This window comes from Lithobates pipiens, unplaced genomic scaffold, assembly GCF_037356315.1.
Source record: "Lithobates pipiens isolate NorthernLeopardFrog02 unplaced genomic scaffold, aLitPip1_a1.2 Scaffold_23, whole genome shotgun sequence".
NCBI lineage: Eukaryota > Metazoa > Chordata > Amphibia > Anura > Ranidae > Lithobates > Lithobates pipiens.
This window is the reverse complement of record NW_027507785.1, coordinates 303,942,633-303,970,566: the sequence shown is the minus strand read 5'-3', so window position 1 is coordinate 303,970,566 and position 27,934 is coordinate 303,942,633. Positions and strand designations below refer to the sequence as shown.

The following is a 27,934-nucleotide window of genomic DNA, read 5'->3' as shown; positions in this document are numbered from 1 at the left end:
TCTGGTGACCTGCAGACCCAGAGAGCTACTACTCTACTGATCTACCTGAACCAGGGATCCTACACCCTAAGGAACCCAACATTTGGGACCCCTCAACCCTTCTCTGGTGACCCGCAGACCCAGGAATCCACTACTCCACATATCTGCTAGATCCAGAGATCCTACAACCTAGTAAACCCAAAACAGAGACCCCCCCTCATCCTTGCGTTGGCGACCCAGAGATCCTCTACAATACTGATTTGCCAGCCCCAGGGTGCCTGCAACCTAAGGAATCCAAAACAGAGACCCTCCACCTTATTCTGGTCACCCAGGGATCCTTTCATTACTGATCTGCCAGACCTAGGAATACTACAATCTAAAGAACCAAAAACAGAGACCCCCCTCAACCTCACTTTGGTGGCACAGAGATCCACTACTCTACTGATCTGCTAGATCTAGGGATCCTGCAACCTAGGAAGTCCAATACAGAGACCCCTCAACCTTACCCTGGTTACTTGGAGACCCAGGGATCCCCCACTATACTGATCTGCCAGACTCAGGGTAGGATCCTAAGGAACCCAAAACAGAGACCCCTGAACCTTACCCTGGTGAACCTCAGACCTATTGACCCACTACTCTACTGGTCTGCTAGATCCAGGGATCCTACAAATTTTACCCTGGTGACACACAAACCACCCCTGTCTGATGACCCAGGGATTCCCTATAATACTGATCTGTCAAATCCAGAGATCCTACCTCTAACCCCAGACCATTTCCTTACACTAAAGACCCCCATTCTGTTGAGACTACGTACCCAGAGACCACCCCATATGGCAACCCACAGACTGAGGGAACCTCTCATCTGCTAAACCCAGAGATCTTCAAGTTTGCTGAATTATCTAGGAATCCTAGTCCTCTTGAGTGACTGTTCGACCTACAGATCCTCCCTAATCTGGTGATGTCTCAGACAGAGGCCCTCCTCTGCTAGCTGAACGTTGAGAACCAGAATCCCTCTTGGACCCCGAGGACATCTTCAGTCTTGTGATCCCTTGGACTTAGGTCTTTTTTAAGATGTGAGGAACACCTGACTCGGGTGCTTTATTTTGATGACCCTCCTGACCCAGTCTGGTGAACTACATTTTGCCAGGTGAGAGTCAAAGTCCTGAGAACCCCAACCCCAGGAGCTATCTTCAACTTGGGAAGTTTTAAACATGGAGGTCTATCATTAATTTGTTGAAACCCACTTTGGTTGCATCAACATGGAAATGGAATCTTCTACAAGCAGTCAACAGTGCCAGAACCAGAGTGGCCCCTGCAGTCTGGTGAGCCCAAAGGCTCCTTCCAATTCACACAAACCACAAACTCTGCCCTCTAGTGGGCCTTTCTCCCACTGGAAACTCCAAGCTTCCCTCAAAACGGACCTCAGTAAGAAAGGCAGTGTGGACAAAGACATTGAGGAGATTGTGCGGCATATTAACCTCCAGGACTGTTACTTCACCACCAGCTCCTGTTCTGGCAGAATTATCATCATTGATGAGGTGAGTGTTCAGCGGCACGGCCTTGAGGGATATCTGTGATGAATCAATTCCTGTTTATCATTAATACAATGCAGCAAAGTTACTGCAGCCTCCTAAATGTCTCGTAACAAGCGCCTCTATTATTGCTTGAATGTTGTTAGCATTATTTTAAGTTTACATATAAAACATAATTGAACAGTTATTGCTTTGCATTTTCTTTAAAGTGAACCTGTGCTTTACCTTTTGTAGAGCAAAGCAACACATTTAATTTAACTTGACTGTGGAAGTGTAAGCAGATGCTGAGGCTGGTATAAAGGTGAACTGTCCCATTGCCCTACATGGGAGCCACACAGTATCACTTTAGGTTTTATTGCAAAATATCAAGGCTATGATATTGGAATTAGAAGGTCTTTATTGACATTGTAAGAATAAACTTTGCAACAAAAATGTATCTCTTTGCGTATGGAGATCCTACAGGCTGAGGAACCTCTAGACTCAGACCGTTACCTTACCCTACAGACCTTCAGAACTAAAGATCCCAATTCTGGTGAGGCTATGGAACCAGAGACCACCTCTGTCTGGTGACCCATAGGTGCAGAAATCCAGTACTCTACTAATCTGCCAGACCCATAGATCCTACAACCTAATAAAACTCTAAACAGAGACCCTTTGACCTTAGCCTGGTGACACACAAACCCAATGAACACCCCTGTCTGGTGATCCTTAGACCCAGAAATCTTCAACTCTACTGATCTGCTAGATCCTTAGATTCAGAGATCCTACAGCCTGTAGAACCTTTAAACCCAGACCATCACCTTACTCAATGGACCTTCAGACCCAAAGATCCCTGTTCTGGTGAGGCTATGGACCCAGAAGTTACCTCTGTCTGGTGACTCATGAGCCCACAAATCGATTACTGATCTGGCAGGCCTAGGGATCCTACAACCTAAGAAACCAAAAACAAACAGACCCTTTGACCTTCCCCTGGTGACCCACAAACCCAATCGACACCCCTGTCTGGTAACATATAGACCCAGAAATCCTCAACTCTATTGGTCTGCTAGATCCTTAGGTTCAGAGATCCTACGGCCCAGGGAACCTCTGCAACCATACCCTTACCTTACCCTGGTGACCTGCATCTCTTTCAAATGATTTCTTTTGCAAACGCCAGCTCTGTATGCTCAGTAATATCCCATTTATTAAAAACAGTACTTTGCTATTTACATTTATTTAGACTCCGTTGTTGTTAATGCTTCACTATGTAGTCCTCAAGGACCACACCAACAGAAGACCAACTTGTGAGATGGTCTATCAATCGCATGACATTGATTTTTGCTATGAACCAAATGCAAAATATAGGAGCCGCTCAGGTGAGAGGTGCAGCCCAGGCTAAAGTGCTTTGAGTTCTGGCTAGGAAAGGGAGCTCGTCCAGGCTCCAAGCTGCAGGAGTGTCGGGAAGGGAATTTGTGAGCCGCATATCGGAAAGCAGACCTGTGTGGGGAAGTAAATGGCAGCCTCAGCCTGGGCGTCCGCCCAGGCCACACCCCAGCGCATTTTGTTCCATCCCTCGGAGCTTAATCGTGGGGAATATTGATTTTTGCTATCTGCTATTGGCATTAAAATGGTAGATGTACTCTAGGAAAAAAAAAAATGTCAGTAAGACTTTCATGGTGTTTTGGCAGTCTGCATATCCTGCATGTGCCTAAAATTTCTCTTTTCTGATAAAGTATTTTTACACATTATCTTCTCTTTTTCCTTTTCAGAATTCTGATCTCTCCATAGTGCAGAAGGAGAACTGCTTGTGGCTTTTTGTGACCCATGACCTCTGTAGCAGAGATGATGTGGTGAGTACATGTGAGGCACATCTATTTATTGCTGATCAGAAGAGAAAATGTGTTAACCACTTCAATACCGGGCACTTAAACACCTTCCTGCCCAGACCAATTTTGAGCTTTCAGCGCTGTCGCACTTTGAATGACAATTGCGCGGTCATGCTACAAATGAAATTTTTATCATTTTTTTTCCCACAAATAGAGCTTTCTTTTGGTGGTATTTGATCACCTCTACGTTTTTTATTTTTTGCGCTACAAATAAAAAAATACCGAAAATTTTGAAAAAAAAATTTTTTTTTGTTTCAGTTTCAAAACTTTGTAAATAAGTACGTTTTCTCCTTCACTGATGGGCACTGATGGGGCTACACTGATGGGCACTGATAAGGCGGCACTGATGGGCACCAATGAAGTGGCACTGATGAGGTGGCATTGATGGACACTGATATGTGGCACTGATAGGCGGCACTGATGGGCGACACGGATGGACACTGATAGGTGGCACAAATTGGCACTGATAGCTGGCACTGATTGGACATGGATGGGCGGCACAGATGGACATGGATGGGCGGCACAGATGGACATGGATGGGCGGCACAGATGGGCCTGGGTGGGCACTGATAGGCGGCACAGGTGGGCACTGATAGGCGGCACAGGTGGGCACTCATAGGCGGCATTGGTGTTATACTGTACTAATGGATGCCAATCAGTGCCAAACAATAATGCATGCCAATCAGTGATGCCCATTGTGGGCACTGATTGGCATCCATTGTGCTGACTGGCATCCCTGGTGGTCTAGGGAGGATTACCTTTTCCCTGGTGGTCTGGTGGTGTCCCTGGTGGTCCAGTGTGGGCATCCTCGGGGGGGGGGGGGGGGGCTGTGCTGATAATCGATCAGCACAGACCCCCCCTGTCAGAGGAGCAGCCGATCGGCTCTCCTCTACTCGTGTCTGACAGACGCGAGTGAGGAAAAGCCGATCACCGGCTTTTCCCATTTACACTGTGATCAGCCGTGATTGGACACGGCTGATCACGTGGTAAAGAGTCTCCGTCGGAGACTCTTTACCAAGATCGTAGTTGCCGGGTGTCACTGACACCCCGCAACAACGATCACCGCAATGCGTGCCCCCGGGGGCGCGCAGCGGCTCATAATCCTGATCACGTCATATGACGTCCGATCAGGATTATGAAACCACTTTGCCACCGTCAATTGCCTATAGGGTGGGCGGCAAGTGGTTAAATGCAGCAAATCGCCCAATTCCAGGAAATCTGGGTTAGCAGCTCATTTATTCTGGGGGAGAGTAAAAATACTTTAACTGACCCGATCCTCCACTCCCCTATGCTCAGACAGTGGACTGTTCCTCAGTGTCATTACGTCCAGTGGAGGGCTGTTGACCCTGCACTGGTCTTGATAATGTCAGGACTTTGGACCACCAGAGCATTCATTTCTATGTCTCCTACACCTAATTTTCAAGTTTAGCAGAGCTGAGCTCTTAAAAGGTAAATGTGCCCCAAACTGTTATCTTAGTCCTTGGTAGATCCTGAAGATCTTCTCAGGTTATCTGATATCTGCCACAGCTGAGGGTTTCCATACATTGCTAATGTTTCCCAGGTCCTGAAAGCAGTCCTAATTCCTGGTCGGACATGCCAATATGTGCGGGTTGTCCTCTTTCCCCGAGCTGGCAGCACTGCTCAGATTCAGGATTTGATTGGGCATCTCAGCTGTGCCAGATAACTGCCAGCCTGATGGATATCCTTAAAAGTTTTTTGTTAGTTGTATATATTGAGGAAGAATTTGATCCTCTGTCCTAATTATTCTGCTGTCTGTGCTCTTGTTGGGGAGGCTTCAGCTCACATTTTGTACCAGTGACCAACTGCCACTAGGATAGGAATTGAGGACATTTCTCAACAGACAACAATACAGAGCTGACAGAGGATCTAACCCAGCCTCTGATTTAGGGCTGTGGAAATAAAAGATTAATTCCTCGATTAATCGGTAATTTTTTTGATCAATCAAAATTCTTTTGATCGGTACTCACCTCTCCGCTGGCTTCCGGATCTTCAGGGAGTTCCGTCGGAGATCCGGTGACATCACGGACATCGACGTCACCGGACTCCTCCCCCCTTCAACAAGTGCCTCTGTCTGCTAACGAAGAGAAGGGGGGAGGAGTCCGGTGATGTCGAAGTTCTGATTGAACTTAACGTGTATGGGGAGGAGCTACGCATGACCTCACCCGCTGCTGCCCTACGGAACTAACACAATTGTTGGCTTTACATGCTGTGTTTTTATCATCTTCATGTGAGTAGTTTGTGTTTCAACACAAAAATGAAATCTTATACTTAAGCGGTGAGCACTTAGATCTTTTCTTTCTACCCATGACCTGGCGTCCTTGCTGAGATCTAAGGAGACTTGAGAGAAGTTTATGGTCCGTGTTCACCCTTTTGATACCCGTTTGCATGACCACCTGTTTGCACAGGGGTCCATGCCATAAGGTGAGAGTGATTAGTTAGATCGGAGGTGGAGGGATTGTGACGCTACTGTGGAAAAAAATGTACTTCCCTCAGTGTTACGGTTTGAGTTTAAAATGTATTTGTGTGAACTGTGAAGTTGAGTCATGGATTGTGGAAACTAACTAGTGTCAGGTGATTGTATATAGTGTATACCACATTTACCACTGACTAATGCAGAGTTGCAATGCAAAGAGATCAGCTAAAAGTAGTTGGATCTGTATGTGCGTTATAATCGAAATTAATCGATTTAAAAAAAAAAAATTGATTAATCGAACATGAAAATTTTAATCAGTAACAGCCCTACTTTTATTATATATAGTAGGCAAGGTTGAAAAAAAACTCAAGTCCAACCTATGTGATTATATACCAGTAATACATTGTATATCCCTGTATGTTGTGGTCGTTCATGTGCTTATCTAATAGTTTTTTGAAATTATTCATTCCCCCCTGCTGAGACCACCACCTGTGGAATAGAATTCCACATCCTAACTGCTCTTACAGTAAAGAACCTTCTACGCAGTCTAAGGTTAAACCGCTTTTCTTCTAATTTTAGTGAAATATTGTGGAGGAACCCTTGAAATAATTTTGTGTCTAGGAACCCTTGCTAAAACATAAATTTTTTTTAAGTGCCCAATATATTATGATGATCAGTAATTTGTGGATATAATATAAAGTGATAAGGAATGCAGCTTCCCTAGCATATTTGACACTCGGAGCAAATACGGTCATTTATAATACCCCCCCCCCCCCTTCACTACAATACAACTTTATTTTTTTAGAATGATTCATGAAATAAAATAAATGTTAATAATGGCCAGAAAGACCATGAAAACTGCAGTGTACACTGCCTTGGAAAAGTATTCATACCCCGTGAAATTCTCTACATTTTGTCATGTTATGACCAAAAAATCTAAATGTATTTTATTGGGATTTTATGTGATAGACCAACACAAAGTGGCACATAATTGTGAAGTGAAAGGAAAATGATAAATGGTTTTCATTTTTTTTTACAAATATGTGAAAAGTGTGGGGTACATTTGTATAGCGCCCCCCTGAGTCAATACTTTGTAGAACCGCCTTTCACTGCAATTACAGCTGCAAGTCTTTTTGTCTCTACCAGCTTTGCCCATCTAGAGAGTGACATTTTTGCCCATTCTTTTTGCAAAATAGCTCAAGTTCTATCAGATTGGATGGAGAGCATCCATCCGAACAGCAATTTTCAAGTCTTTCCACAGATTCTCAATTGGATTTAGGTCTGGACTTTGACTGGGCCATTCTAACACATGAGTATGCTTTGATCTAAACCAGAGGTATTCATGAAAGTCCAATCAAACATTTTCTGCTAGCAAGTTTGTGCAATGATTTGGGTCCTTCACATCACAACCCCCCTTTTCTTATATAACAATTCTCTTTTTACATCAGTATCCTCTGACCCCTTCAAGTCAACTTTTCAAGTTAACTACCAGGTGATTGGTTGCTGGGACTGTCCTGCATCCCAACAACGAATCACCAGCTGGTTAACTTCAAAAGTTAACTCTTTCAGCTTTTGCACCCATCCTCCATTCAAAGCAGTGCCTTCTGGTCATCTAGCCTGCCTCTCCGCTCTGCTGTGATACCCACAGCAGTGAGGGCGGCTGATTCCAAAAATTGGCTCCTAAATTGTGGAACCGCGACTGGCTGGATGGAACAGTGATGGGGGCTGGACCGCAGACCGCCATTTAGGGATGCCTGATCTAAACCATTCCATTGTAGCTCTGGCTGTATGTTTAGGGTCGTTGTCCTGCTGGAAGGTGAACCTCCGCCCCAGTCTCAAGTCTTTTGGGACTCTAATGCTACGGAATGTCCAACAGAAAGTCAGATGGAAGCTTTTCATCGTATATTCTGATCGTGTGTATGCCTCATCTGACTTTTTTTTTTTTTTTATGAAAATTCAGACGGACCTAGAAATAGAACATGTTTTAAATATTTCCGACGGAACCAATTCCTATCGGGAAAACTGCTTGTCTGTTTGGTGTTCCGACAGCAAAAACCATGCATGGTCTGAAGCAAGTACGAGACTGAAGCTACTGGCTATTGAACTTCCTTTTTCTAGTCCTGTTGTACGTGTTGTACGTCACCGCGTTCTTGACGATCTGACTTTGGTGTGATCGTGTGTACACAAGACAGTTTCAGCGGAACTCCGTTGGAAAAACCTTTGGAGTTTATTCCAACGGGAAAACAGGTCGTGTGTACGCAGCATTACAGGTTTTATTTTAAGATTGTCCTGTATTTGGCTCCAACCATCTTCCCATTAACTCTGACCAGCTTCCCTGTCCCTGCTGAAGAAAAGCATCCCCACAACATGATGCTGCCACCACCATGTTTCCCGGAGGGGATGGTGTGTTCAGGGTGATGTGCAAACCTAGTTTTCCACCACACATAGCATTTTGCTTTTCGGGCAAAAAGTTCGATTTTTGGTCTCATCTGACCAGAGCACCTTCTTCCACAAGTTTGCTGTGTCCTGCACGTGGCTTCTTCCAAACTGCAAATGGGACTTCTTATGGCTTTCTTTCAACAATGTCTTTCTTCTTGCCACTCTTCCATAAAGGGCAGATTTGTGGAGAGCACGACTAATAGTTGTCCTGTGGACAGATTCTCCCACCTGAGCTGTGGATCTCTGCAGCTCCTCCAGAGTTACCATGGGCCTCTCTGATTTAATGCTCTGTTGCCCAGCCTGGTCAGTTTAGGTGGACGGACATGTCTTGGACTCTTGGTAGGTTTGCAGTTGTGCCATACTCTTTCCATTTTCAGATGATGGATTGGGCAGTGCTCCATGGGAGGTTCAGAGCTTGGAATATTTTTTTTATAACCTAACCCTGCTTTAAACTTCTCCACAACTTTATCCCTGACCTGTCTGGTGTGTTCCTTGGCCTTCACGATGCTGATTGTTCACTGAGATTCTATAACAAACCTCTGAGGGCTTCACAGAACAGCTGTATTTTATACTGAAATTAAATTACACACAGGTGGACTCTATTTACTAATTAAGTGACTTCTGAAAGCAATTGGTTCCACGAGATTTTAGTTGGGGTATCAGAGTAAAGGGAGCTGAATACAAATGCACGCCACACTTTTCACATATTTATTTGTAAAAAAAATTGAAAACCATGTATCATTTTCCTTCCACTTCACAATTATGCACCACTTTGTGTTGGTCTATCACATAAAATCCCATTTACGTTTTTTGTTGTAACATGACAAAATGTGGAAAATTTCAAGGGGTGTGAATACTTTTTCAAGGAACTGTACCATTGAATTTTTGTTCAGTGGAGAAATGCTCCTTAACTTTGGTAGCATCATGGTGACCTCTTACATTGGAAATCAGGGGAATAGTTTTCCTTGTAAATGGTAAGACAGGTGCTTCCTTACATTGTTGGTCAGTGTGAGACTGTCACCATATGTTCATGGTCAGTGGGGGATGCTCTCCCATACAGTGGTGGTCAGTGAGAGATGTGCCTCCATACATTCTTGGAATATGTGTCTCCATACATGGTGTTCATTGAGAGATGTCACTCCATATATTGATGGTCAGTGGGAGATGTGCCTCCATACATTGATGGCCAATGAAAGACATCTCTATACATTGATGGCCAATGAAAGATGTCTCCATACATTGATGGTCAGTGGGAGATGTGTCTCTATACATTGGTGGTCGATGAAAGATGTGTCTGTATACATTGGTGGTCAAAGATATGTCTTCATACTTTGGTCAATGGGAGATGTGCCTCCATACATTGATGCTCATTGAGAGATGTGCCTCCATACGTTGATGCCCATTGAGAGACAAGCCTCCATACGTTGATGCCCATTGAGAGACGTGCCTCCATACGTTGATGCCCATTGAGAGACGTGCCTCCATACGTTGATGCCCATTGAGAGACAAGCCTCCATACGTTGATGCCCATTGAGAGACGTGCCTCCATACGTTGATGCCCATTGAGAGACGTGCCTCCATACGTTGATGCCCATTGAGAGACGTGCCTCCATACGTTGATACCCATTGAGAGACGTGCCTCCATATGTTGATGCCCATTGAGAGACATGCCTCCATACGTTGATGCCCATTGAGAGATGTGCCTCCATACGTTGATGCTCATTGAGAGACATGCCTCCATACGTTGATGCTCATTGAGAGACGTGCCTCCATACGTTGATGCTCATTGAGAGACGTGCCTCCATACGTTGATGCTCATTGAGAGACGTGCCTCCATACGTTGATGCCCATTGAGAGACGTGCCTCCATACGTTGATGCCCATTGAGAGACGTGCCTCCATACGTTGATGCCCATTGAGAGACGTGCCTCCATACGTTGATGCCCATTGAGAGACGTGCCTCCATACGTTGATGCCCATTGAGAGATGTGCCTCCAAAAGTTGATGCTCATTGAGAGATGTGCCTCCATACGTTGATGCTCATTGAGAGATGTGCCTCCATACGTTGATGCCCATTGAGAGATGTGCCTCCATACGTTGATGCCCATTGAGAGATGTGCCTCCATACGTTGATGCCCATTGAGAGATGTGCCCCCATACGTTGATGCCCATTGAGAGATGTGCCTCCATACGTTGATGCTCATTGAGAGATGTGCCTCCATACGTTGATGCTCATTGAGAGATGTGCCTCCATACGTTGATGCCCATTGAGAGATGTGCCTCCATACGTTGATGCCCATTGAGAGATGTGCCTCCATACGTTGATGCCCATTGAGAGATGTGCCTCCATACGTTGATGCCCATTGAGAGATGTGCCTCCATACGTTGATGCTCATTGAGATGTGCCTCCATACGTTGATGCTCATTGAGAGATGTGCCTCCATACGTTGATGCTCATTGAGAGATGTGCCTCCATACGTTGATGCTCATTGAGAGATGTGCCTCCATACGTTGATGCTCATTGAGAGATGTGCCTCCATACGTTGATGCTCATTGAGAGATGTGCCTCCATACGTTGATGCTCATTGAGAGATGTGCCTCCATACGTTGATGCTCATTGAGAGATGTGCCTCCATACGTTGATGCTCATTGAGAGATGTGCCTCCATACGTTGATGCTCATTGAGAGATGTACTTTCATACAATGATGGACAGTGGAAAATGTGACCTTTGCATTGGTGATTAGTGGTAGATGTGCCTCCATACATTTGGTAATCAGTCGAGGGTGTGCTCCGTGGTCTGTGAAAGGAATGCCATGTTACCTCAATTCCTGAGGAACCCCTAGCAATTTCTCGAGGAACCTCGTCTAAGAATGGCTGCCCTTTCCCACTCTTAAATTAAGAAGCATGTTTTAGTTTTGTTTGTATTGCTATTGTGTAGATTTCCTGCCCCAGTGACTACATGCCAGGATGTGAGAGAAAATCTAACCAGACACACAGACTGAATTAATCCAGACAGATATATCCCTTTTGACTTTGACCTTATCGTAGGAAAATCATTTTGAACTGAACTGAAACCCCCAAGATTAGTGCGGGCGGTACAGTGGTGTAGTGGATGGCACTCTCACCTAGCAGTAAGAAGGGTCGCTGGTTCAAATCCCAACCACAACGCTACCAGCCTGGAGTTTGCATGTTCTCCCTGTGGCTGTGTGGGTTTCCTCCGGGTGCTCCGGTTTCCTTCCACACTCCAAAGACATGCAGGTAGGTTAATTGGCTTCTGTCCAAAAAATTGGCCCTAGTATATGAATGGGGACCTTGGATTGTGGGCTCCTTGAGGGTAGGGGACCGATGTGAGTGTGCAATGTACAGGGAAAGGGACCATTGTAGACACTCACTCAGGTTGAACTGGATGGACTGGTGTCTTTATTCAACCTTACTAACTATGAAACTATCTAACTTGCCCAGTCACTCTTTCATATTTTGTTCTCATTGATGTCTCTCTCTAGGTTGCAGCCGTCCAGAAAGCTTCGGGAGACGCGGTCCTGAAATTTGAACCCTTTGTTATGCACGTCCAGTGCCGCACATTAGAGGACGCACAACTTCTGGTAAGATTTTTAGAGTCTGTTTAACTTATATTGACCATCAGATTCCTTGTTTTGTTTTCCAATGTGAGAAAGTTATTATACACACACAGAATATAATAAGTATATTGACCTCTTACTGCATATATGCGGCCTCTCAGTGGGTGGGGTTTAGCGCTGAGAGGCTGCGTATATGCGACCCTATGTGTACATGTTACTGTGCGCGCCCTGCACAGCAACCATCACATGATCGGAATGCCTGCCTCCCGGTATTTAGAACCTCTTAAAGGGTTGGGAGGTGGTGGTAAGAAGGGGTTAAAGTGGTTGTAAACCCTCACGTATACCCAGTGAAGTGATTGGCCTCAGGTGATATATAGAGGTGATGCAAAACCTCCTACATATAGTTGTACCTGTTTATTATTATTATTATTATTATTATTATAATACAGGATTTATATAGCGCCGACAATTTACGTAGCGCTTTACAACATTGAGGCAGACAGATCAATTACAATGCAATTCAATACAGAGGGGATCAGAGAGCCCTGCTTGTTAGAGCTTACACAGCCCTCTCTCCTAATGCTGGCCATACATTATACAATTTTCTTCTATAGATTTCCTTTAGAATTACCAAAACCATATAATATGAGGTCAAATCTAAACACTTTCAATTTGTGTGCAATCAGACAGGCCCTTGTACTACACAGTTGAAGGTAAATCTGAATAAGAAAATTGTATGGTGTATGGCCATCTTAACAGCCATTCTAACTACAGAATTTACGAGCTTCAGAAGGCAAGGAGCAAAGCATACAGCAGGGTAGGGTGCATAAAATCAATGTGTTTTTTATTTATTATTTATTTATTTTTAAATCAAAAAGGTTGTGGGCTCGCTGGACAGGTAAGGGCCCTTACTAAAATTTAGCAGCTACAGTGTTTTGTAGCTGCTGACTTTTGAAAAAAGAATGGAAAAAAAAAAAAAACGCCTGGACCTCCGCTGTAAGGGCACCTTCACACTGAGGCACGGGGACATTGGCAGTAAAGCGCCGCAAGTTTTAGAGGCACATTTTGGTCACTAGTGAACGAATAAAGGGTTAAAAACCCCTGCAAAGCGCTTTGGCGGTGCTGCCCATTGATTTCAATGGACAGGGTGCTTTAGGAGCTTTGTATACACCGCTCCTAAAGCGCCTCAAAGATGCTGCTTGCAGGACTTTTTGTAAAGTCCCGCAAGCGCACCGCTTTAGTGTGAAAGCACTCGGGGAGACAGGAGAGGCGATTTGCAGGCGTTATTTTTTAGCGCTATAGTGCTTGTAAAGCGCCTCAGTGTGAAAGCAGCCTAAGGTGCGTTCACCTGCCTTCTGACCTGTAGCAGACCTCTTTCTAAGCTGCTCTTTCATTGACTAGTTTAGTAGAGAAGAAATTAGGCCTCCGACAAAGCTGACGGGACATCTTGTGGTGTGTGCTCCTGGGCAGGACTTTTACTTTTAAACTTAAAAATGGCTGACAGGTTCACTTTAACACTTTGTTTCCCGTCTCCTTCAGCATAGTGTCGCCATAAACTCAGCATTCCGAAATTCTGGTATCACGGTAGGAAAGAAGGGGAAAATCATAATGGTGAGTATTTCTCCATGCTATGGAAATAAGTGCATATTTGTACGGAAAAATATGTTTGTCTTTGTTTGACCTGTCTGTACCCCGTATATAGGTGCTGCATGAGGAATTACAATGTTCATGTCATTAAAAAGACAATTGACCGTTGATAAACAAGAGAAATTATTAGACCCCTTTCACACTGAGGCGGTTTTCAGGCGTTTTAGTGCTAGAAACCCTCTAAATAACGCCTGAAAACCGCCTCCCATTAATTTCAGTGTGACTTTTTCACACTTGGGTGGTGCGCTTTCGGGGCATTGGAAAAGTCCTGCAAGCGGCATCTTTGGGGTGGTTTGGGAGCGTTGTATTTACCGCTCCCAAAACACCCTGCCCATTGCGATGAATGGGCAGCGCCTCCAATGTGCCTGAAAAGTGCTTGGGAAGCGCCGCAGCACGGGCGCTTTTATCCCTGAAAAGTACCACTAAGATGAGCGGCGCTTATGCGGCTGCGACCCCAGTGTGAAAGGGATCTTAAAGTAGTACTAAAGCCAAAATATTTTTTACATTTTAGTAGGAATGGAGAAGTATTAGAACCCCGTTCTGTTTTTTATTTCTGTCTGTGCCCCTTAGGGACTTTCACCCTCCCTGTATGTCCTGGTGACCATTAGTATCGAGAGTTAAAGCAAAATTTTGGGTTGTCCCCAGAACAGGAATAGAAGAGAAATCGTCTGATGGGGACACTAATTCTGGTGACTAAGGGAAATCACCCCCAGTGGGACACAGATGGCAAAAGTAAAACTGACAAAGATGGCAGAAAAAATGGACAGGGGCTATAAACCATACCTTATTCGGTTCAAAAGTAAGGCCTTAGTTTTACTTTAAGGTGCTCTTCATACCTGGTTGTTCCAGTACCAGGACACATAAAATTAAGACCTGTGGAAGGAAGGCTTCCCCCGTCGGCTCTGCGGAAGGGAAGGCTTCCCCGTCGGCTCTGCGGAAGGGAAGGCTTCCCCCGTCGGCTCTGCGGAAGGAAGGCTTCCCCGTCGGCTCTGCGGAAGGGAAGGCTTCCCCGACGGCTCTGCGGAAGGAAGGCTTCCCCGACGGCTCTGCGGAAGGAAGGCTTCCCCGACGGCTCTGCGGAAGGAAGGCTTCCCCGACGGCTCTGCGGAAGGAAGGCTTCCCCGACGGCTCTGCGGAAGGAAGGCTTCCCCGACGGCTCTGCGGAAGGAAGGCTTCCCCGACGGCTCTGCGGAAGGAAGGCTTCCCCGACGGCTCTGCGGAAGGAAGGCTTCCCCGACGGCTCTGCGGAAGGAAGGCTTCCCCGACGGCTCTGCGGAAGGAAGGCTTCCCCGACGGCTCTGCGGAAGGAAGGCTTCCCCGACGGCTCTGCGGAAGGAAGGCTTCCCCGACGGCTCTGCGGAAGGAAGGCTTCCCCGACGGCTCTGCGGAAGGAAGGCTTCCCCGACGGCTCTGCGGAAGGAAGGCTTCCCCGACGGCTCTGCGGAAGGAAGGCTTCCCCGACGGCTCTGCGGAAGGAAGGCTTCCCCGACGGCTCTGCGGAAGGAAGGCTTCCCCGACGGCTCTGCGGAAGGAAGGCTTCCCCGACGGCTCTGCGGAAGGAAGGCTTCCCCGACGGCTCTGCGGAAGGAAGGCTTCCCCGACGGCTCTGCGGAAGGAAGGCTTCCCCGACGGCTCTGCGGAAGGAAGGCTTCCCCGACAGCCTTATGAATACGCTAAATTCCAATGAACCTCAGACTGTGCGGTTTTTGTAGAGGCATCTATCATGAGAAAAAAGATTTATCTGTAGCAATGAGGACACTGGTCTGGCTTTTATTTACCAGACTGCCCAACTGATTCACAGCAGTAAAAAAAATGGCCTAACTCACTTAAGCCTACCATAAAAGAATTACCCCTAAAATCAAAAAAGTCCCTGTACCATGTATTCAAAGTATTGAAGCCAAAGGATTAACATACAAGTCAAGCAACTAGCATTTTCAGGAGTGGTGGCCTCTGTGTTTCTCTCTGGCTGCTCGGATATCACTATGTACAAGGCAGGACCATAGTGGCTGCTTCTCTATATTATGTGATGAGGTTAGAGACGTGTAGTCCTGAGGGGATGACAAGATCAGAACTGGCATTTGGGACCACAGAGTTTTACTCTTAGAACCTACTTGTGATTAAAGCAGAACTAAACCCATCGATTTAACAGTTTAAAATAAAAACGTTATATTTCAGGCATCCCGGGAATGTAACTGTCACATATGCTTGTGCACTCAAAAAAACTGTCGAACCATCCAATGGCTGGAGTCACAAATGATCACATGTGCAGCACCATGGCAGATACAGATCAAACAGAGGTTAAGATAGCTGCTTCCTTGGCTGAAAAGAATAGGAGGGTTTAGTTCTGCTTTAACTGTGGAGGATGGGGGGGGGTGCGCATTTGCACAAACGTTTTATATCTGTTTAGCTCTCTGGTGTTGGGGTTTTGCATTACAATTTAACTAAACACATTATATTTTAGTTGACTAAAATTATTTTATTCGACTAACATGTACTGGAGATTTTAGTCGACTAAAATATGAGTAAAACCACTGCAGGATGACTAAAATGGGACTAAAACTAAAATGGCATTTTAGTCAAACGACTAAGACTAAATTAAAATTTGATGCCAAAATAAACACTGATGGCATGTGGCATCGTTGGTTCCCGCTGCTGTCAATCAAATTGAGTGAGCCAATGAGGGGGCCAGGCTACGGATTAGTTTCTGAATGGACAGAGGGAGCTGTGACTCGGGTGCCCCCAGAGCAAGCTGCTGACTGTGGGGGCACTCAACAAGAGGGAGGGGCCAGGAGCACAGAAGAGGGACCTGAGAAGAGGAGGATTGGGGATGCTCTGTGCAAATTCACTAAAACACAGCAGGTAAGTATAACATGTTTGTTATTTTTAACAGAAAAAACCCCCGAGATTTTACAATCACTTTAAGTTGACATTGGATCTTGTGTTCCCTAGCCCAGTATTTCTCAACTCCAGTCCTTTAAGGTGCCCAACAGGTCAGGTTTTTCAGGCTTTCCATTATTTTGTACAGGTGATTTGATCAGTTTCACTGCCTTAGTAAATACCACAGCCGTTTTCATCTGAAGGAAATCCTGAAAACATGACCTGGTGGGGGCACCTTGAGGACTGGAGTTGAGAAATACTGGGCTAGCTACATAAAGTACATATTTTATTACTCCCTGTGATAATGACCAGACGGTGTGTTGCTGTATTTCTAGGCGGTACGGAGTACTCATTGTATGGAGGTGCCATTGAGTCACAAGGGGAAGTGTTTAGTGAGCAACGAATATATTGAATACTTGGTACAGACGGCAAACCGAAAAATGGAAGAGAACAAGACCAGAATCACCCGGTAGGTGAAATCCCCACACTTCAGGTTTTAGTAGGGCATTGCCATGATGGACAGGGAAATGCCAGTTTCTCCATTTTTTTTATTTTTTTTTTTAATTTGTTGTGTATCACAATTCGTGCTCAGCCAATGCTCTAATCACTTCTGGGATGTCTGGTAATCAAAAATACCCAATGAAGTTGTCCTGCACCAGCCTTTGTTCACCTGCAGGGGGCGGCACTGGCTCTTCATGTGCATGGATCGGGAGGACATATTGTATCCTAAGAGGAATATTCTGCCTTTTCTTTTGTAGATAACTCAAGTTCAGATCATCCTGGTTACTTCTCTGTCTTAAGTCTTGCAACTGTTAGAAGGAAGAATTATTGTATCTCCAGAATCTGTTAAGTGCTGATAAATTAATCATGAAAAACCTTTATGGAAAAACATGTTGCTGATAATCAGCATGAAAGCAATGTGTAATTTACCCCATAGACACTTTACTGTCCTTGTTGCTATCTAGAAAGATTTTAGCTTCAGCTGTTTGGATTTTCCACAGAATTCAGGTTAAAATCTAGTTACCCTTGCATTGTGCCTCTCTCTGCACTGCAAGAGTTAAATGCTGTTTTTGGCTGGGGCAGCGGTGTTCGATTTCTTGATATAGGGGGCCTCAAGTGCAGTTCCTAAAGAACTGTACATAATGAGTAATGTAGTGCTACTAAGAGCTGAGGGGCTGCAGCCCGCGCAGCAGGGGACGGTCGGGGGCTGCAGCCCACGCAGCAGGGGACGGTCGGGGGCTGCAGCCATGCTAGGTTGAGGACCTGTTGGAGACTGAACAGAAAACGGGGACATGCTTCAGGAAGTTGTCAGACTGGAGACGCATTACATGAGACTGCTAGAAATTACTGCTCTTACAAGAAAAACACAAATTAACATATGCAGGGTCCCTGAGAGCCACATAAAAAGTGTTAAATGGCCGCAGGTTGGGCACCGGGGGTTTAGGGTAAAATTTAGTAGCAGTTTTACTTGCCTAATCCCTGTCCACAGACTTCCTTCTCTCCACTTGCCTGATCTCCCAAAGACTCTTCTTATTGACGCCCCATCGGCTGCAGGCACTCTGGTATAATACAAGACCAGCAGTCTTGGATTGTAAATGAGGATGCCCCCCCACCCCCCCCCCCCCCAAAAAAAAAAACTGCTGTGATAGTATTATATTAATCCCCTGAGAGAGTTTTTGGCGAAACATGTTGGGATTAGACACTACATCTCTACCATACATGTAAAGTGAACACCTACTGTGACCTCTCTTTGGCTATGTGTAAACCAAAAATATAGATCGGTTTGATCTTGGTTTTTTGTTTATTGGCACCGTTATAATCCCATTAGTTGCTTTCTGTGCTATTTACCACTGCGATAGTCTTAGGTTATCTAATCTGGACATGTTGTAAATGTAGTCCCTATTATTTTTTTTATTATTATATAGTTATGAAATGTACTCACAGTAACCTCTGTAACAAGAATGCTTCCATCTTCACTGTGGGCATTTGAAGCCCACTCATGGCTTCTTCTGGGATATGTGCTGCTGGCTAACCAGCGTGCACCTCCCAATCTCGCGCATGCGCAGTGTGTACAAAGCGCAGCGCACTCATTGAAGTGGAGGATGCCCATTGACTCCTGGGATTGATGAAACTTGTAACCCAGGGGCCAATGGGCGTCTGGGTATTGTGTACCTCGCCGCAGTGAGGTACAGTGGAAGTGGAGCTATTTAGTGACCAAAAAAAAAAAAGTCATATGCTTTACAAAAAACATTCCGAACATGAATAGGACTGTGATCAGCAACGCTGGGGGCTAAACATCTAAAATGGAGCGGAACTCCACTTTAAGACCCCTTTCACACTGGGGCGTTTTTCAGGTGCTTCAGCGTTAAAAAAAAAAAAAAAAAAAAAAGCGCTTGTGAAGCTCTTGAAAGAAGCCTCATCTGCAATCCCAATGTGAAAGCCCGAATGCTTTAAGAGCCCTTTCACAATGTCAGTGCTCGAAAAAAACTAGCAGCGCTTTACCAGCGTTTTTTGAGCACTATTGGGGCGCTTTTAACCCCTGCTAGTGGCCAAATAAAGGGTTAAAAGCGCCCACAAAACGCTGCTGCCAATAGCGCTTTTCAGACGCTTCCCATTGATTTCAATGGGAAGGGGCGCTTTAGGAGTGGTGTATTCACCGCTCCAAAAGCGCTGCAAAGAAGCTGCTTGCAGGACTTTTTTTGACGCCCTGCCAGCGCAGCGCCTCAGTGTGAAAGCACTCGGGCTTTTACATTGGGATTGCAGTTGCAGCTTCTTTCAGGCGCTTTTTTTTTTTTAAAGCTAAAGCGCCTGAAAAACGCCCCAGTGTGAAAGAGATCTCAGTGTGAAAGCACTCAGGCTTTTACATTGGGATTGCAGTTGCGGCTTCTTTCATGCGCTTTTTTTAACGCTAAAGTGCATGAAAAATGCCCCAGTGTGAAAGGGGTCTAAGCGCCACATTTTTACTATGTCTTGTCTTTTTTTTTATTTCTGCAGATTCTTTAGCTGCCTCCATACGGCTCTACAGAAAAGAGACAGACAGAGTGAGAAGGACCACAAGGAAAGGACGGACAGCTCGGTGTACACTCGTCGGAGGAGAAGACCGGAGGTGACGGAGATGGCCGATGGCAGTCCTTGTGAATCCCCAGGTGACCCGGTGACCTGCATCTCCTTCCTCCATGATACAGACTAAGGCAATGGACAGGAGACACAACTACTGGATATCATTTCAGAATAAAGATTTCACCTATTCATCCAAACCACCTAATAAAGAAAAACACAGGAGGAGTACAAGCCATGGATATACAGTGAGCTCTGCTGGATCTCAGATACTTTATATGGACAAACCCATCTGCTTCAGCTGCTCCAACAGCCCGATCAAAGGATAGAAGTGCCTTTAAGTCTATGCAAACCCTCACCTTGTAAAACAACCCAATGAGATTAAAATTAAATTAAAGGCAAAACATTTTTTGTATAGATATAAGAAAGGGGGAAAACATTTATACAAAAAAAAATTATAAGTGTTATAATTGGTCTGAGCTAAATCAGGAGCTGGGGGAGGAGAAACGTTGCACTGATCTTCCCAGTGACTGGCTGTGCAGAGGAAAGCGTGTTAGCAAAACCCTGATCCTTGGATTAGTTCACGGTGCAGCCAGAAAACTGATCACGCTGTGCTCTCCTGCCTAGTGTGGTCAGTTTCTTTAGGAAAGCAGAGAGGGACTGGCAGGAACGCCAGGGATTTCACACAAAAGGAAGAAACGCAAAGAGAACAGGATATTTTTCCTACAAGTACATGGTACAGCATATTCTTTAATGCTTCAAACGCAGGTCAATGGTCATGTTTGATACAGAAGGTTTTGGCTCTGTACAGTGCCTTGAAAAAGTATTCACACCCCTTGAAATTTTCCACCTTTTGTCACGTTACAACCAAAAACGTAAATACATTTTATGTAATAGACCAACACAGAGTGGCAGGAAAATGATACATTTTTTTTTTATTTATTTTTTTACAAATAATTATGTGAAAAGTGTGGCGTGCATTTGCATTCAGTCCCCTTTAGTCTGATACCCCTAACTAAAATCTAGTGGAACCATTTGCCTTCAGAAGTCACCTGATTAGTAATTAGAGTCCACCTGTATGTAATTTAATCTCAGCATAAATATGGCTGTTCTGTGAAGCCCTCAGAGGTTTGTCAGAGAACCTTAGTGAACAAACAGCACCATGAAGGCCAAGCAGCACATCAGACAGGTCAGGGATAAAGTTGTGGAGAAGTTTAAAGCAGGGTTAGGTTATAAAAGAAAAAAAAAAATATCCCAAGCTTTGAACATCTCACAGAGCTCTGTTCAATCCATCATCTGAAAATGGAAAGAGTATGGCAACTGGAAACCTACCAAGACATGGCCGTCCACCTAAACTGACTGGCCGGGCAAGGAGAGCATTAATCGGAGAATCAGCCAAGAGGCCCATGGTAACTCTGGAGGAGCTGCAGAGATCCACAGCTCAGGTGGGAGAATCTGTCCACAGGACAACTATTAGTCGTGCTCTCCACAAATCTGGACTTTATGGAAGAGTGGCAAGAGGAAAGACCATTTGCAGTTTGTGAGAAGCCATGTGGGGGACACAGCAAACATGTGGAAGAAGGTGCTCTGGTCAGATGAGACCAAAATTTAACTTTTCCCCAATCGTCTTTCAGGACAGCCACCTTAGAGAGACACCGGCTCCTCCCCTCTGAGGAAACACCGCCTTCAATTTCATAATTTAAGCCTCCTCCTCCCTTCGTTCCTCAGTTATGGTGTTTCCTCCGGCGGGGAGACATCGCCAAGGAACCTTAGGCTAAATTCGGTTGGTGAAACTGAAGCCACCCGAGCGGAGCCCTGGCCCCGTTCGGCTATCCGACCGTTCATCGGTCGGTCCAGGACAGTCCTATCAGCGGGGAGCTGAAGTGTTCGTACTGTCCATATACCCTAAACTCCGCTTGGGGAAAGCGGGAAGTTTATGGGGTCGTCCGTTCGTTCACCCGCGGGGGTTTCAACGGAACAAACAGTCCAGTCGGCTGGGGAAGCTGAATACTCGACTGACCTTTACACGCACTCCAATCTTCGCTTGGGGAAAGCAGGAAGTCTTTGGAGAGGTTCATCCTTGCGTTTCGCCCAGTGGGGTGCTGAACGAAGGCGTCCAGGGCCCCCCTGTGTACGCAGCCGGCTGGGAGCTGGAAGCCGGACCGGTAGGCGGGCGACGTCAGTTCCGGTGGGGGCGGACCCCTTCGTTCGATCCGCGTCTTCCGGTTCCGGACGCGGCACGTGAAAGGGAACCTAGCGTTCGGCTGGTGCGGCCTCTCTTTTCACAGTTGCACAGGTAGCTGTTAGAGGCGCATTCGTACCACGCTTCCTCAACGGGAGAATGTCCGAGGCAGAGGCTTCAAAAACTCCTGGAGATAATAGCACCAGCCACTCGAAGGTAAGAGGAAACCTGGGGAGGTGTTCCCTTACTTGTATCCAGTAGCTCCACTGGTGTTCCTCCTTGGTGGTCGGGGGGAAGGGTAGTGTGTCTGGGATCCTGGTGATGGTTGATCCTAGGGGGGGCACTCCCGGTGGTCCTCTATGTAGCGCTGGTGTTGCTGTTTTTTAGGCTCATGCTGCCCCTTCCTGTATTTTGTGTCTTTCAGAAAGCCACGAGCAAGTCCCCCCATGGTTCTAAGAAGAAGTGCCCTTCGTGTAGAACGTCTATGGGAGACTCTTGGTCTAAAGCTATTTGCAAACAATGTATTGAGGATTTACTTAAGGAACAGGCAGTAGAGCAGGGTGCAGATCTGGTAGCTTCTATGAAGGAACTCTCTGGTACCTTTCAGTCCTTCCAAAACTTTTTTTCCAGTTTTCAGTGGCCCCAGCCTCCGAGCACTCCTACACCAGCGCAGCAGAGTGTACCATCCAGCCCTGTGGATGTTCCTCCTGCAAGGGGAGAGAGTTCAGAGGGTCCCAGGGAGGAAGCTGAGGAGGAAATTGACAGTGTCGTTTCAGACTCCCAGGGGGAGTCTGACGCAGAGATGCTGGATGGGGAATCCAGCAGAATCTCGCGGTATAAGCTTTCCCTGGAGGATGTGGATGAGCTCTTGGGAGCGATTCATACCACTTTAGGTATTCAAGAAGAAACTAAGACATTGTCACTCCATGATCGGATGTACAAGGGCATGGGGGAACAAAAGAAGCGGGTGTTCCCAGTGCATGACGTCTTGATCGATACCATCAAGAAGGAATGGCGGGATCCCGAAAGGAAACCTTTCTTTTCTGGGGCATTAAGACGTAGGTTTCCTTTTTCGGAGGAAGAGACTCTCGTCTGGAATAAATCTCCCAGACTAGACGCTGCTTTTTCCCAGGTGTCCAGACACACTGATCTATCTTTTGAGGATATGGGGGTACTGTCTAACCCTATGGATCGAAGGATGGATTACCTTCTTAAGAAGGCCTGGGATTCGTCACAGGGAAATCTTAAGCCAGCCATGGCATCCACGGTGGTGGCCCGTAACATGGAGTATTGGCTCACCCAGATTAGCGCACACATTGAAGCAGGGACAGCAAAGGAGACTATTCTATCCTCCTTTCCCATGCTTCTTAAAGGGATAGCCTACATAGCGGACGCTTCGGCGGAATCCGTGAGGATGTCGGCAAGGTCCTTGGCCCTGACCAACTCTGCCAGGAGAGCCTTATGGTTGAAGACCTGGCCTGGAGACAATGCATCCAAACTTAAACTTTGTGGAATCCCCTTTACAGGAGATCTACTGTTTGGACCAGGCCTTGAAGCGGTGCTAGATCGCACAGCAGACAAAAGAAAGGCCTTTCCTGTTAAAAGGAAAATTGGGGAACAAGCCAAAAGAAAGACTCGTCCCCAGAAAAGGGTTGTACCACCCCGTACGGTTCAGCAGAAGAAAAGTTGGGGACTCAAAAGCAAGGGACCCGGGGGAGCAATTTTTCGCCCTCCTGAACAGCCCAAAAAATCTCAGTGACAGGGTCACGGTGGGAGGAAGATTGGGGGCCTTCCTCCCACAGTGGGAAATGATTTCCTCCAATCAGTTTGTCTTGGGGATCGTCAGAGGAGGTTACCATTTGGAGTTTTCGGAACTCCCTCCTCTGAGGTTCCTTGTCACCGAGCTGCCAAAATGCGCAGAAAAATCATCTGCCCTTCTTTCTTCTCTTCAGGAGTTGGAAGAACAGGAGGTGGTAGTACGGGTTCCAGAAGGAGAGACAAGCAGAGGCTTCTACTCTCACGTCTTCGTGATTCGCAAGCCTTCGGGAAAGTTCAGGCTCATCCTGAACCTGAAGCCCCTGAATGTCTCAGTTACCTACAGAAGGTTTCGGATGGATTCGGTTTACTCAGTAAAAGCACTCCTACCTCCGAACTGCTTCATGGCATCAATAGATCTGAAAGATGCATACCTGCATATTCCAATCGCAGAGTCCCACCAGCGTTTTCTCAGACTGGCAGTGAGAACTCCAATGGAAGTACTACACCTTCAGTTCAGAGCGCTTCCTTTCGGACTATCCTCTTCCCCCCGAATCTTCACCAAAGTGATGGCAGAAGTTCTGGCATTTCTGCGTCTCAGGGGAATCTCGGTGATCGCATATCTCGACGATCTCCTTCTGTTTGCCCCTTCCCCAGCACAATTAATTCAGGATTTACAGGTCACAAGAAACCTGTTATTAAGCCTGGGTTGGCTCCTGAACCTGGAGAAATCCAACTTAATCCCTTCCCAGAGGGTCACTTTCCTAGGGTACGAGTTGGACTCAACAGTACAAAGGGTCTTTCTTCCTTTGGAAAAAATTCAAAAGATAGACAGGGCTCTGTTGTGTCTTCAGGGCAACCACCAGATCTCCATAAGGAAGATCATGTCAGCGCTAGGGTTGCTGACATCCGCTCTTCCAGCGGTTCAGTGGGCAGGGTTACATTACCGCCCTCTACAATTATTTGTGCTGAAGGTTTGGGATCACAGCCAGGAATCTTTGGATTCTCTGGTTTCGATTCCAGATCAGGTAAAGAGGTCCCTCTGGTGGTGGAGGAAGGGAGCAAATTTGTCCCAAGGTCTAGAGTGGGTCATGCCAACCTCCAGGGTGGTCACGACCGATGCAAGCAGCTCAGGTTGGGGGGCACACCTAGACTCCCAATTAATACAGGGTATTTGGGAAAAGAGGGACTCGAGGAGATCCTCGAATTGGAGGGAGCTGAGGGCAGTAGATCTAGCTCTCAGAACCTTTCAGAAGGAGCTTCGGGGGAATCACGTAAGGGTAAGGTCGGACAACTCCTCGGTGGTAGCTTACATCAACAGACAGGGGGGCACCAGGAGCAAGTCCTTATGGGCCCTAGCGGAAGCCATCCTCAGATGGGCCGAAGCAAATATCCTGTCCCTTTCAGCAGTCCACTTGAAGGGAGAACAAAATCAGGTGGCAGATTTTCTCAGCAGGAGAACTCTGAGAGAAGGCAATTGGGTTCTCAAGCAGGAAATATTCGAAATGATCACCCGGAGATGGGGGATTCCTGCAATAGATCTCTTTGCCGCAAGGGAAAATGCGAAGGTAGCAACGTTCTTCTCCATAAACAGGGGGGACGGGGCATTGGCGGTGGACGCACTAGCACAGAGTTGGGGTTTCTCCAGGTGCTATGCTTTCCCCCCTCCAGTGCTCATTCCAGCAGTATTAAGGAAATTTCAAGTGGAGAACACTACCCTAATTCTAATTGCACCTCACTGGCCCAGGAGGCCGTGGTTCTCGATCTTGAAGGGCCTGTCTGTAGAACCCCCCTGGATTCTCCCAGTGCAGGAGGATCTCCTGTCTCAAGGTCCGGTGTTCTGCCCTCAGGTAGGACGATGGAACCTGGCAGCGTGGCTTCTGAGGAAGAATTGCTAAAAGCCAAGGGCTTCTCAGACCGGTTGGTAGCCACTCTTCTAAACTGTAGGAAAAAGGAAACCCAGTCCATTTACTTAAAGGTATGGAAACGGTTTAACAGCTGGTGTTCAGAGGGTTCCTTCAACGTGCATAGCCCTATAGCCGTTCTAGAGTTCCTACAGGCAGGGGCGGATAAGGGGTTAGCGCTTGGAACACTAAAAGCTCAGGTTTCCGCTTTGAGCGTGTTTTTAGAGAAACATCTAGCGTCAGATCCTTGGGTCGTAAGGTTCTTCAGGGCCCTAGGTAGGCAAAGACCAGCTTCAAGCTCCCCCTTCCCGGTTTGGGATCTTTCTTTAGTTTTACAGGTTCTCACAGGGGAACCTTTTGAGCCGTTAGAATCTTGCTCGTTAAAGCTGATCACTCTCAAAACGGTGTTTTTGGTAGCGATCACTACAGCAAGAAGAGTAAGTGAACTCGAAGCCCTTTCTGTCAGGGCTCCCTTTTTTCAGGCTTTTCCGGATCGTCTGGTTTTGAAGATAGATCCGGCCTTTTTGCCTAAGGTAGCTTCTAGTTTCCACAGGATGCAGGAGATCGTGCTACCTACATTTTGTTCAAATCCAGTTAGAGAACAGGAACACATGTTTCACAGACTAGATGTTAGAAGATGTGTTCTTTATTATTTAGACTGCACAAGTCAGTTCAGAAAGACAGATTCACTTTTTGTTTTATTTTCAGGGGCCAGGAAGGGTTCCAAAGCCTCTAGACGTACCATAGCTAGATGGTTAAGGTTAGCCATTGGGCAGGCATACGTGGCAGGGGGATTAGATCCTCCAGCGGGCATTAGAGCACACTCAACCAGGGCCGTGGCAACTTCTCAGGCAGAGTGGGCTGGTGCGTCTCCGGAACAGATCTGTAGAGCTGCAACGTGGTCCAGTTTTTCTACGTTTGTGAGACACTATAGACTGGATCTTCTGTCAGCCAAAGACCAAGCCTTTGGTCGAAAGGTGCTACAGGCAGTAGTCCCACCCTAAGGTAATATACTCGCTTATCCTCTCTAAGGTGGCTGTCCTGAAAGACGATTGGGGAAAAATGGAATTACGTACCGGTAATGTCCTTTTCCAGGAGTCTTTCAGGACAGCACCGGTTCCCACCCAAATTGTTGCAGATCATCGGGAACTCATTGCATGAGATCGTCAGGTAAGACTTAAAAAGTTTATTTGTTTGACGTGTTCTTGTGTCTCCCCAGTTTGGCCGGAGGTACTCTGGAAGAACTGAGGAACGAAGGGAGGAGGAGGCTTAAATTATGAAATTGAAGGCGGTGTTTCCTCAGAGGGGAGGAGCCGGTGTCTCTCTAAGGTGGCTGTCCTGAAAGACTCCTGGAAAAGGACATTACCGGTACGTAATTCCATTTTTTAGCCTAAAAGCAAAACGCTGTGTGGTGTGGAAAACTAACACTGCACATCACCCTGAACACACCATCCCCACCGTGAAACATGGTGGTGGCAGCATCATGTTGTGGGGATGTTTTTCTTCAGCAGGGACAGGGAAGCTGGTCAGAGTTGATGGGAAGATGGATGGAGCCAAATACAGGGCAATCTTAAAAGAAAACCTGTTAAGCCATGTACACATGGTCGGACATTTCGACCACAAAATCCATCAGATTTTTTCCAAAACTGGTGTTGCATACACACGGTCGGACAAAGTTGTCGGAAAATCCGATCGTTTGGAACGTGATGACGTTCGTTGCATACGTAGAGGCTAGTAGCCAATAGCTTTGTTCTCGTAATTTGATCTGAGCATGCATGGCACTTTGTCGGAATTTTCTACAAACGATTGGAAAAAGTCCGATCTGATTTATTTTTTTTGTTGGAAAATTTTAGATCCTGCTCTAAAAAAATTTCCGTCTGAATATCTGGACAGCAAAAGTCCGATAGAGCCCACACACGATCAGATTTTCCGACAATATAATCCCATCGGAATTTCCGACAGTCTGTCCAGGGCATTAGAGTCTGCAAAAGACTTGAGACTGGGGCGGAGGTTCACCTTCCAGCAGGACAACAACCCTAAACATACAGCCAGAGCTACAATGGAATGGATTAGATCAAAGCATATTCATGTGTTAGAATGGCCCAGTTAAGTCCAGACCTAAATCCAATTGAGAATCTGTGGCAAGACTTAATTGTTGTTCACAGATGCTCTCCATCCAATCTGACAGAGCTTGAGATATTTTATAAAGAAGAAGAATGGGCAAAAATGTCCCTCTCTAGATGTGCAAAGCTGGTAGAGACATCCCCAAAAAGACTTGCAGCTGTAATTGCAGAGAAAGGCGGTTCTACAAAGTATTGACTTAGGGGGGCGCCATACAAATGTACCCCACACTTTTCATATATTTATTTGTAAAAAAGAATTTGAATATCATTTTCGTTTCACTTCACATTTCTGTGCCACTTTGTGTTGGTCTGTCACATAAAATCCCAATAAAATATTTACGTTTTTGGTTGTAACATGACAAATGTGGAAAATTTCAAGGGGGTATGAATACTTTTTCAAGGCTGTGTGTGTGTGTGTGTGTGTGTGTGTACACGTATATATCTCTTGAGACTAAAAATTATATTCTTACGTTTTCATCTTCTTTTTACATCTTTAGGATTGGTTCAGTAGTTTTGAAGGGCGTGTCTAAGATCTTCAAAATTTAGTTCCTAGTTTGTATTA

At 46.1% G+C, this 27,934-nt stretch overlaps 1 protein-coding gene across 1 annotated transcript; it reads left to right on the top strand.

The window, feature by feature from the left end:
- The first annotated feature begins 553 nt into the window (after nt 1-553).
- TYW3 (tRNA-yW synthesizing protein 3 homolog) lies at nt 554-19,814 on the top strand. Its single transcript, XM_077450448.1, has 6 exons — nt 554-1,517; nt 3,260-3,340; nt 11,753-11,851; nt 13,367-13,438; nt 16,687-16,820; nt 19,346-19,814. The coding sequence occupies exons 1-6, from the start codon at nt 1,239-1,241 to the stop codon at nt 19,539-19,541; spliced, it is 861 nt and encodes a 286-aa protein (XP_077306574.1). The 5' UTR covers nt 554-1,238; the 3' UTR covers nt 19,542-19,814.
- The last annotated feature ends 8,120 nt before the right edge of the window (nt 19,815-27,934 follow it).